The 11,841-nt window shown below is 54.5% G+C and overlaps 1 protein-coding gene across 1 annotated transcript; it reads left to right on the forward strand.

Moving 5' to 3' along the window:
- Window positions 1-2,104: 2,104 nt before the first annotated feature.
- Window positions 2,105-10,948, forward strand: LOC147526697 (butyrophilin subfamily 3 member A2-like). Its single transcript, XM_086627489.1, has 10 exons — window positions 2,105-2,204; window positions 3,666-3,770; window positions 5,558-5,905; window positions 6,456-6,737; window positions 7,366-7,470; window positions 8,053-8,073; window positions 8,756-8,776; window positions 9,430-9,450; window positions 9,910-9,930; window positions 10,875-10,948. The coding sequence occupies exons 1-10, from the start codon at window positions 2,105-2,107 to the stop codon at window positions 10,946-10,948; spliced, it is 1,098 nt and encodes a 365-aa protein (XP_086483615.1).
- The last annotated feature ends 893 nt before the right edge of the window (window positions 10,949-11,841 follow it).

Here is an 11,841-nt window from a genome sequence, read left to right on the forward strand (position 1 = left end):
TGCTGTAGTATTTCCCGCAAAAGTGCCGTACGCTGGTGTGCCGAGAGATCCGCCACCGGCGTCTGCGCCATTTGCGCCGGGAAACGCGCGGATGCTGGCGCGGGACACAAAGGCGCCGGAGCCGCCGCCGCCGTGATACCTCCTGCCCCTCCCGGGTGCGGTAGCACCCCGGCTGCCGTGCCTGGCTGCGGCAGTGGCGGAGCCGTAGGAAGGACAGATCCCGCGGCAGTAACGGAAGCAGCCGGCTGTACGGGCGGCCGTAGCGCGGAGGAGGAGGGGGGGGCCGCTCCAACGCTTTGCTTTGCCCGGTTAGTTTTGCCAGCTGTTCCACTGGGGAGGGGTACTCAGGCGGAACATAATCCCGCGGGGAGGGGCAGGACCCCCGCGCAGGCCCCGCGAGTCTCTCAGTGCCCGAGGGCAGCGGAGACGCGGCGGGTATGCTGCCCGTGCTGTCCGGGGTCAGTGATCCCTCAAATAACTCATCGTCCCCTTCGGAGCCGTCACCCGCAGGTCCGTCAGAGCCCGGTAATCCTTTTCCTTCTCTCCCTGCTGTCCGCTTCCGCATTCTACCGTATAGCGACCACCACGTACGTAGCAGGTCGAGGACGCTCTTATCTCCAAACACGGTCTCATGAAATAACTTATCCCCTAACAGTTCCCAAGCTTCTGGGCTAAGGGCAGCGTTCGGATCAGCTGCAAGCTCATGTTCTGCTGCCCAATTTAGGAATTCACAGAGCTTCATCACTTATGTCAGCTCCCACGATCGTTATCACATTTTTGAAGGCAGAAAATATCGTGCTTTCTTTCACGGAGCTTTGCCCCATCTTTTCAGCCTAGAGTTCCATGCCTGGAGCCTCGGGGGGGGATGCACGTACCTTCTAAATTCAGTTGCGGTTGTATCACGTCGGGATCACCAAATGTCGCTGTCGTGCCAGGGACGGAGAGAAGAACGACACAGAATTCGAGTGCAGGAGAAAATGCCAATGCCAACGCCAACAGCAGCAGCAGCAGCAGCAGCAGTGTTTAATTAATTACAAATCCGTATATATAACATGGTTCACAAGGATGGCCAAGGCAATTGCTCGCTTGACCATCCCAGAGTGACTGGCTAAATGCTACAACACCCATTTCAAAACAACTTTCCCAGTGTGCCATAAACAAGACTGCATAACGAGCTACAGGTGCAAGATAAGGTCTTAGTTTGCAAAAACCTCAAACTGTTTCTCAGCCAGCCTGCATGGGAAAAAGAACTTTCACAGGATGCTGCAGCAGCTGGAAAATTTCTGCTTCTAGCTTTTAGTATCCACACCCCTTTCAGTTCAAAGCCATTGCCCCGTGTCCTGTCACTACACACCTTTGTCCAAAGCCCCTCTCCAGCTTTCCTGTAGCCCCTTTAGGTACTGGAAGGTGCTGGAAGGTCTCCCCGGAGCCTTCTCTTCTCCAGGCTGAACAGCCCCAACTCTCTCAGCCTGTCTCCAGAGCAGAGGTGCTCCAGCCCTTGGATCATCTTTGTGGCTTCCTCTGAACTCGCTCCAACAGCTCCATGTCCTTCTGATGTTGGGGACCCCAGAGCTGAACACAGTATTCCAGGCGGGATCTCACCAGAGCAGAGCAGAGGGGCAGAATCCCCCCCCCGCCCTGCTGCCCACGCTGCTCTGGATGCAGCCCAGGACACGGGTGGCTTTCTGGGCTGCCAGCGCACGGTGCCGGCTCATGTTGAGCTTCTCATCCACCAGCACCCCGAGTCCTTCTCCTCAGGGCTGCTCTCCAGAATCGCTTTGAAGCCGTTTTGAAGCCAGTGCTGGGCTCTGCTCCCACCCTGCGCTGCCGCTGGGTGCCCAGCCGGGCTCCGCCACCTCCCTCCCTCCCGCCGCGGTCTCCGGGCTCCCCCGCCCCGCGGCCGCCCGCTCGCTCCTTCCCCTCGGGGGTGGGAGCAGAATGGGAAGAAAAGGAAAGGAAAACTCGTGGGTCGGGACAAGGACAGTTTAACTGGGCAGCACAGAGAGCGAAGGGATAATCCCAACTCCGCCGCGCACAGGAGCAGCTCGGAGCGATGCGATCGCTCCCCGCCCGCAGCCCGACCCCAGCCCGCTCTCCCGCGGCGATGCCCCTCCCGCGGCTGCCTCCCGCCATATGTAGCCTCAGCATGACGTCACACCGTGTCGCCTACATCTCCCCCCGCTGGTCTGGGTCCGCTGTCGCAGGTGCGTCCCTTCCAGCTTCCCGGGAACATTAACTCCATCCCAGCCGAGCGCAGGGCGCTTCCCGGGACGCGCAAAGCGCCGCCCGTTCCCGTCCCCTCCCGGCTCTGCGCCCCGACAAGCGGCTCTGCACCCGCTGCACCCGCAGCGCCGCAGCTTGTCCCTCCCTCATCCTGATCCCCTTTCCCCTCATCCCGTCCCCTCCCCCCAGTTCCTGCCGACTCTCCCTGACTTTGTACTTGGGCTGTTCTTCCCGTCTCCTCCACCTGCCTCGGGGCGAGATGTTTCCTCTCTCGGTCCGTGCAGCCCTGGCCTCGGTTCCGCGGTGGGTGATGCACACTCAGCAGTGACTGGCACTTGCCAGCTGGTTTGGGCCTACGGGACGCGTGTCCCCCCCGTGACCAACGTTTTAAAGCTCCTCTGCTGCCCCTTACCATGCAAGGGAACAAACCCCAGCGCATCCCTGCGTCAGGAGGTGCTGCCAGACGCAGCCATGGGGTGTTTGCACAGGGACGTGCCTGCGGGCGCTGCCAGAAGAGCGTTTCCGGGAGAAAAGCATTGCCAGAAACCCCCAAATCACCCGGCAAGTTTCATTTTTGACCGGAAGCAGCGCAGGAGGAAACGGGCGGCAGGCTGGGAGGCAGAGTGACGGGTTCGTTTCGTTTTCAGACAGGGAAGTGATTCGCTGGGTCAGGGTGAGCCCTCCGGCCACGCCGGCTGACGGCTGAGCAGCTCCGGCCCCATCCCAGAGCCCGGCACAGAGCTCGGGGCCTGCAGGTACGCGGGGTCTCTCGGGAAGATGCTTGAAATCACGTTCTGCCGACTGCCAAAACTGGCCCTGGTTTTCACCGCTCGTTACAAAGCCGGGACTGAGTCAGCGGGTGGTGAGGGGGGTTGGGGAGGGCTGGGAGCAGGGCCGGGTCCCATCCTGGCTGGGTGCTGAACGAGGGCTTTGGGTGTTTTGCTTTCCCTGCTCTGAGGCCCCCTCCTGCCCTTGGTGCGGGGACAGGGGACGTGCTACCAACGGAGTCCAAAGGTTGTCCCAGAGGAGGAAGGTGCGGCCCCAGCGCCGCGCGCATTCAGGTTGGGTTTCTGCTTCTCGTTCTGCACCTTTCCATCTTTTTCTTAGGGCTGGATAAGAAAAGCAAGGGCTCCATATTAAAACCACTGCCACTTTTTCATGGAATGAGAGGAGATGTTGCAGCTTGTCCTTTGTTACCCCATGGGAAATTCCTATAACTTTTCATACCAGTCAGGCACTTTGTATGTAAAGCATCAAGCCAAGTCAGGCTGATGAAGGAAAATTGATTTCAACCTTTGGCATCTGCGGCTTTTCCCTAGATTTTATAAAAACGGTCTGCAATCAGCAATAAATCCCTTTTAAAGTGAATTCTGCATTTTTTTTTTCTGTATTCCCTTGTTTCTCTTCCCTTTTCCCCCTTCCCTCTCCTTTCCCATCTCCAGGTTGTGCAGCAGTGAAGACGATGCTCTCCAGTTTCCAGCGCTGCTGCTCTCCGACAGCGTTTATCATTTACGGTTTAGTTTTCCAAGTTCACGAGCTGCAGCCAGGTAGGGATCCCCCTGGTTCGTGCTCATTCCTGCGGCGTTGCTCACAGCCTGAACATCTTCCCGTCTGCCAGCGCGGCTACTGCCCGTGAACGGCACAGCACGGAGCCCTTTGCCGTGAACCTTGTCCGCTTCCGAGAGAGCCGGCATCCCTCTGAATCCTGGGTTGTTCCTCCGGCCGTGTCAGCACAGGCGTTCGCACAACCTCGCTGAACTCAGCTGGAGATGAGATGATGCAGATGGGTTGGTGTCCTGGTGTTGGCTGGGACAGAGTTAGTTCTTCTTTTTGGCAGCTGGAGGAGCTCTGTGTTTTGGTGTTAGTCTGGGATTTGTTCGGAGAAGAACGTTGCTGTGCGCTGATGTTTGTAGTTGGTACCGAGACATCCGGGACCTTTCAGCTTGCCGTGGTTTTGCCGGGGGGCAGGAGCATCAGAGGCTGGGGGGGCATCACCGGGACAAAGGGTCCACAACTGCCTCTACGATTTGAACTTAGACTTGGGATTGAGGGCCAAATTGGCCAAGGGAGTATTCCATATCATGCAACGTCATGCCCAGCGTACAGATGGGGGTTGACCGGGAAGAGGGCTCTGGCTCTTCTGAGGGCTCTCACAGTGCCATCTCGCTCTCGCTCTCTTTTCGGGCCTCTCGCTCGTCCGGGATTGTGGTGTCGGGACTTACCTGTTTCGGGATGGTTAACTGGGACAGGCGTTGGTCACTGGGTGGTGAGCAATTACACTGGGCATCACTCGTTTGTAGATGTTAGTATCATTATACATATATATTCATATTTTATAGTCTAAAATTGTTCTTAACTCACGAGTCTCCTTCCCGTTTCCCCTTTACTTCTCTTTCCCGTTCCCGGGGTGGGGAGGGTGAGCGAGCGGCTGTGTGGTGTTGAGTTGCTGGCTGGGCTGCCGACACGTCATCAGCTGGCACGGCAGTTGATTGGAGCTTGCTGCCATTTCCCTCCCCACTTTCCCAGCATGTTCCCAGCATGTTCCCAGCATGTTCCCAGCATGTCATCACTTTACTGGGCTGTGTCCAGGGTGCGCTGGACTCTTTGCAGAACCAATTCAATAAAGGGAAAAAACAACAGAAAAATACTTTAAAAATGTTCTGGGCTCTTCTTCTGTAGATTGCTGACCTGAAGCAGCTTCTTCAAGGCAGCCCTGGTAAAACGGTGCAGCACAACAGTTGACTCAAAGTTACCTTGCCAAAAAAAAGTTCATTTGTTTCTGTTTTCCTTCAACCAGAAACCACTTTCCCTGTGAGTTGAGTGGCCAGTTTATTAATAAGTCTTTTTAAAAAATTTCCAAAGATGCTCTGACCACCTAAATGTGTTATTTTCTTTTGTAATAGGTGCAAATAGCTAAGGATATTTGTGTTTTATTTGTACCAAGTTGTCTGCTTTCTCCAGCCAACCACCCAGAAACCTTCTGGCCACTTCCTTCCTTCCTTCATTGTCCTGCTTTCTCCCACCCTGAGCAGCACGGGCAGCACTTGTCCCCTTGAGGACAAACGGTCTTTTAGGGATTTGAAGAACTTTCACAGCAGCTCAGGACAAGGAAGCAGAGCAATGGGGGGGTGTCCTGGCCCCAGCCCACTCCCCGTGCAGCATGGCAGGGGTCCCTCTCCCAACCCTCCCCTCAATGCCGTGTCTCCTCCAGTGCGGTTACACTCCCAACGCGATGGCACAGCCCAGCAGCACACGAACCGCGTGGAGCAGCATCCGCTGGTTTTCCGAGCTCAGTCGCCACAGCAAACTCACAGTTATTTCTTCTTCCTCCCAGCTCCGTTCAGCGTGACGGGACCCCCCGGCCCCATCACCGTGGCCGTGGGCGAGGACGTGGTGTTGCCCTGCCGCTTCTCCCCAGAGCAGAGCGCGCAGGACACGGAGGTGATCTGCTTTCGGGAACATCTCTTGCCCTTTGTACATGGCTACAAGGAGGGCCAGGACCAGTACAAGGATCAAATGCTTCAATACCGCGGGCGCACCGAGCTGCTGAAGGAGGGCCTCGCCAAGGGCACTGTGGACTTGAAAATTTTCCGTGTTGAACCGGCTGACGGAGGGAGTTTCACCTGCTTTGTTCAACATGGCTCCGATTACGACGAGGCTGTGGTGGAGCTGAAGGTGACAGGTCTGTAGCCCATGTCCCTGGTACCTCTAATTTACTTGCTCGTAGCCAGTGCTCTTCTTCCCTGTCCTTCCCAGCAGCAATTTCAGGTGGTTGCTTTGGAAACAGGGTTTTGTTAAGTCCCATGGTTGAAAATACTAAGAATGTCTCTAAGAGGTAAAATTGCCCACCAAGCAGCCGTAAGGAGCTCGTGAGATATGCTGCCTGCTTCCAAAGTGCTCTTGAGATTGTTTTCTTCATACAAGTGGGTGTAAGAAAAACTTTGGCATTGGGCAATACAGTCCGAGTGTCTTGGGTCGTGCTTGTCCATTTTACTGCCCAGGCCTGCAGGTGATGTTGCTGCAGTAGCAGCCCCCAGAGCAGATCTTTGAGTTATGTGAAACCGACTGCAAGATTTGTCCTGAATCCAGGTGACATTTGTCTTAAAACCCCCTGGGATTTGTCTGTGTCGAAGCTCATCCCTTCTTGTCAGGGAAAGGAATGGCGGGGCCACCTCATTCCCCCGATTCCCGGCATCCCGCAGGATCACCCAAGGGTCTCTGTTCTCCCGCAGCCGGCGGCTCTGCCCCGCTCATCGCGCTCGAACGCTACCAGGACGGGGGTATCCGGGTGGGCTGTCGCTCGGCCGGCTGGTACCCGCAGCCCCAGGTGCTGTGGCAGGATCCCCGCGGGCGGCATCTCCCATCCCTCTCGGAACGCGTTACCCAGGACGAGCGCGGCCTCTTTGCAGCGGAAAGCAGCATAATCCTCAGCAGAGGCGTGAGCCAGCAGCTCTCCTGCTCGGTCCGACATGCCCGGCACGGCCACGAACGGGCATCAGCTTTGTACATATCAGGTGAGCAGCGGCCGCGGGCAGCGCCCTGTTCCCGTTCCCGACGGAGCTGCGCTCGGAGAGCGCGTTGTGCAGGCTGTGCTCGGTGCCTCGGGCGTGTTTTGCACGCTGCGTGTGCAAACAGGGGCGGCTTTGGGCAGCGTTTGTGCAGCCGCGCTGCCGAAATTCACCAGCTGTGTCTGGAAGTGCGGGTCTGCGGGGGGACAAAGACAACCCCCACTGCAGCAGAGCTGCTGTAGGCACCTGGGTTAAATACAGACGTGCACGACCCTGGAGCCGAACAGAAAGAGAAACCAGCCCGTGCCCTTAGTCTCACCTGCTGTGAAATCCTGTTCTGCTGGTTTGGCATGAGAAATCAATCGTCGTGTCACACAGAAAAGATCTTTTTTTACTGGACGATTGATTTGGGCCGGGGAATATACCAGAACAGAGATGCGGTGGTGAACTGGACCAATTGAACACCAAACTGCATCCCAGTATCACGTGCTTTTCAGCTGCATCCTGTTCCTTTTTTAGTTCAGGAATGAACATTTTAGGAGACTTTATTTGCCTGGGGGGGGCCGTACCTTTCTCCTGGTGATACTGCTCTGTACTGGAGTGTTGCACTTGTTGCCTATGTTTTATTTTCCAGATCCCTTTTTCCAGAACGCCCACCCTTGGATGACCGCCTTTGCTGTGGTCCTGGTCGCTGTGGTCGCTCTCCTCGTTATCGCAGTTTATCTACTTCAAATTAAAAGTAAAAGTATCGCTCTGGTGCGGCGTTTGGGGGAGGGGGCTGCCCTATTCACCCCTCTGGGTTTGACAACACGGGGGTTTGGGAAATGCCAGATGATGCCCGAGTTTTGTCTCGGTGTCTCAGACACACGCATAGTGCCAGGGAACTTAAAGAGGCAGGGATTTAATTTCTGGCCAGGAAAGAAAGGCTGTTTCTCCAACCAAAAGGCCAGCAAAGAAGGAAGGGGGCACTGGAGCAGCGGGAGCCACTGTGCCTCTGCCCCAGCTGAGGGTGGCTTCTGCCCGCAGAAACGGAGCAAGGATTTGCCTGGCCCTGCAAAAACCCCTTGGCACTCTGGGGGCCTGGCAGGGATTCCTTTGCTCTGAAAGGCCCCTCGGGGGGTGAATGATCCCGAGGAATAAAGAAAACGGAAATCCTCTCTTTCTGCCAAACGGCGATGGAGCCGGTGGGCCGTGCAGGCACCGCAGCGCTTCCAGACCCCGCGGCCTTTCTGCCTTGGAGTGGCTGTCACTCCTGCGGTGCTTTAACCATCAGCAAGGGATGATTTTCTAAATGATTTACATTTCTTTCTTGCCTTCATAGGAAAGCAGGAGAAAAAAATAGGTAAGCTTTACTCTCTGTTTTCCAGCAATTGGAGAATTCCCTCAAATGGAAGAATTCACGGGGCACATTTCTCAGGGACATGGGGGAAGGAAATGGTTGGGTTGGTGGCTATAGAAAATTGTGAAATTAATTTCTGAAATGATGAAATTATGAAATGATGTTGTAATTTTAAGGAAAATCTTGCAAACCCAAAGGAAGTGTGAACAGATGTTGTACCAACAGTGCGCTTTGCTTCTCAAAGGGCTCTCAAGGTCCCTCCCAAAGCTGGAGGAAGCTTTGGGGTAGGACATTGCATTGTGCAGGAGCCTCAGCTTTGTCTCAGCACTAGAACACCACCGAGGCAGGATGGTTGGGTGGCACTGAAGGTGAAACTTAAGCCCATGCGCCTCCCTTGTCGAGGCAAACCTGCCCCTTCACCGCTGCCCTGGAGCTGGAGCCCTTGCTCAGGTCTGCAGTGACACAGCACTGGCCTCTGGCCATGGTGGGTTCACGGAGGGTGGGCAAGATCTCCAAGAGCCTGGAGAAGGGAGGTCTTGAGGCGCTCCTGGGCTGAAGCTTTTCTATCGTGAGCAATTTCAGCCTCCTGCCCAGCCCAACGACTGTCTCGGGGGGGAAAAGGAATCGGCTTTGGTGGTGATGCTCTGTTCTGGTGGTGATGCTCTGTTCTGGTCTGTCTTTTCAGCGACGCAAGAGGCAGCACTGCGTAAGTCTCGCTCCCCGCCTTCCTGGTGAAACCCTCTACAGAAACTTTCAGACCTTTTTATCCATCCTCCCATTCTGTCTGAATGATCCTTGTAGGCAGATACTTTAATTTCCCCTCCGCTGACCCCCTGTCAATGTGATAATTCGCTCTGAAAAGTCATTGGGATTTTTTCCCTCAGTGGCTCTCAATGCTTTTTAATACTCTCCTTTTAATTTCAGTAGTGAAATAGTACTGAAAAGCTTTTGGGTTTTAGGGAGAGATTATGGAAACCTAAGCTGTTGAGAATTTTCTTATAAAAATGTGGATTGTTCAATTACCAAATTAAAAAAAAAACAAACAGCAAAAACACTTTGGGAGGGCACATATTTTTGTTTGCTTGCTTGCCTGTAGTTTAGAGAATTGCCAAGAAATAGTCCTTTGGCTATTAAAAATGAGCTCTTGCTAAACTGGTGCCAGTGCAGGGGGAAATAAGTGATGGGCAAAATAAATACCGGTCCGTCCCTCAGGAGGCGTGAGCATCCTTGCAATCACGGCACAAATCAGCACATCTGCCCCGTTCAGCACAGCCTCTCCTGCCTCTGGGGTCCTCCAGCTGGGCCCAGGGAGGGACTGTGGCCAACAGTGACTCGTGTGTGTTTCTGTCTGTTGCCCAGGGGACAGCGGTGCAGAAATCGGTGAGTCTCCTTCTCTGCCTTACGGAGGATTTTTTACAGAGTCTGTATCGGGTGGTGTTTTTCACTTTCACTTTTAAAGGGTGAAGAAGTGAACCAAAAAGTGGTTGGGGGAGAGGGGGGAAAGGAGAGAGTGAAGGTGAGAATCACAAAATTGCAGATCATTGCAGATGGTGTCTGGGGTTGGGGATGGACGACTGCAGTGGTGGCACAGGCGAGGCGAGTGCCCTGCGACAGGTCCCCCTGTAGGCGAGGGACCTCCCCGAGACCTTTCCCTGCCCCGTACCCGAGCGGGACAGCTGCACCGTCACCTGCAGAGCTCCAGGCTGGGGGTGCGGGAGAGCTTTGCATTGCCAGGCGTGGGCAGAACCCCGGCTGCCTGCGCCTGCGGGCGGTTATGGGAGAGGTTATCCCCAAGTCAACATCCCACACCCATTTGTGCTGTTTTACCTTCTTTTTCAGAGAAGCAAGCTGAAGAACTTGGTGAGTATCGTTCTCCTTCCTACAGGGGAGACACTTCAGTTGGGCCATTTTCTCACCTGGGTTTTGAACCTCTGCCCTGGTTTTGGTTTTCCTTGTGAGAAAGGGAGAGGTAGCAAATACTGAACTAATTTCAGAAACAGTCTTTTCCTTTTCTATGTGTTTTTAAGCTATTCCTTGTAATCCTTCTAGACTAAGAAGAACATTCAGTTTTCAGACCAGGCAGCATGATTCTGTTTGTAGAAAATGGATGGAGCCCTCTCATGTAGCTAGAAACTGAAGTTTTGAAGCTACCCACTGTGAGATGGCATTCACAAACATGGCAACAATTCAGAACACGTGCAGCTACACTGGTGTATCTGTATCCTGAGCTAATCCCGTACAAGTGTGTTCAGATTACCTCTCATTTGTGTTTTTCTTTGTTTCTTTGTGTTTTTTTAAAGCATGGAGAAGATCTGCAGTGCCCATAGAAGAAGGTAATTCAAGTTTAGTCTTTCAGGGTGCTGAATCATCTTCCCTGCTTTCATCTCCCTTCTTGGTAGTTCCCCTCCCGCAGTGATGCTGGTGGGGCCAGGGATGCTTCTGCCAACCCTCGCTTTCCAGGAGGAAGTGTAACACTCAGACCTCTTGTTCGTTTGGTGCATTCCCCAGTTTCAGGCAAATCTGGAGAGTCCTGGTCCTCAGTGAGCAGTGCTGGCCATGTTTGAGAGACATGAGGACTTCTTCAGCCTGGAGCTCTGCTGACAATCCTCTTCCCCCTCTGCTCGATGTCATCTCTCTGCTTCATTTTCTGTTCCTTGCACTGACATTGTTCCCTTGTGCAGCTTCCCGTGCCACAGTCTGCCAGCTATCGCTTGCACCCTTTTTCTTCTTCCTCACGCAGCCCCAGCAAAGATCTCTCCTGGGGCGAGCTCTGCCCTGATGTATTGACTCCATCTCTCCTGCAGTGAAGGTGGTTCTGGATGCAGCCACAGCCCACTGTGGCCTGGTCCTGTCTGACGACCGCAGAAGTGTGAAATGAGAAGGCACACGGCAGGACATCCCTGACATCCCTGAGAGATTTAACCCATGGCGCTGTGTGCTGGGCTGTGAAGGCTTCACCTCATAGTGAAGGGAATCGGAAGGGGTCAGTTCAAGGGAATGGGGGCTGTGGTCAGTTCATCACATGTTGTTTCTGCTGCTTCTTCCTCCTCAGTGGGAGGAGTCCTCACACTCTTTCCCTGCTCCAGCTCCCTTCCCACAGGAGACAGTCCTCCATAAGCTTCTCCGATGTGAGTCCTTCCCACGGGTTGCAGTCCTTCAGGAACTGTGTGATAGCACAGCCGGTGAGGGACACATGGCTGCTTTCAGCGGTGGGTACTGGGGCTCAGAAACAGAAGACTGATGCACCTGCTTCTGTTGGTCAGTTTTGGACCTTGCCTCGCCTCGGCCGTGATTCACTCCATGCGGTGGCCGGGTGAACTGTCCTGCTCAAGGATGGATGTTGCTCCGGCGCTAGTGGAGAGGTGGCAGAGCCTCGTCCCTCTGCTCGTGCTCGTGCACGGCTCAGCCTCAGCAGGAGGGCTCTGCAGCACCGTCTGAAAGCACCCTGTTCTTCAGAGCGCTGAATTTGTGTTGAATTTTGGAGCCAGTTGTTTCTGAGCCTCCTGTTGTACCTTTTTGTCCACCTTTTTTCCTGAGGCACCTGAACGAAGGGGTTGCTTGAATCGCCTCTCTGCTGATCCCTTCTACGTACGAGTTGGTTGCTGAGCCTGTAACTGTGGGACAAGCAGATGCTGCTGCACCATAAGCTTGGTGAGCCACTCACACCATTTCCTTCACTCCCTCGGTCCTCTTCAGCATCCTGCTGGAAATACGAATTTACAAGAAAAAATACCCTGCAATTTCATTTAGTTTTGGAAAAAGAAAATCTCA

Source organism: Tauraco erythrolophus, chromosome 28 (genome assembly GCF_009769465.1).
Source record: "Tauraco erythrolophus isolate bTauEry1 chromosome 28, bTauEry1.pri, whole genome shotgun sequence".
NCBI lineage: Eukaryota > Metazoa > Chordata > Aves > Musophagiformes > Musophagidae > Tauraco > Tauraco erythrolophus.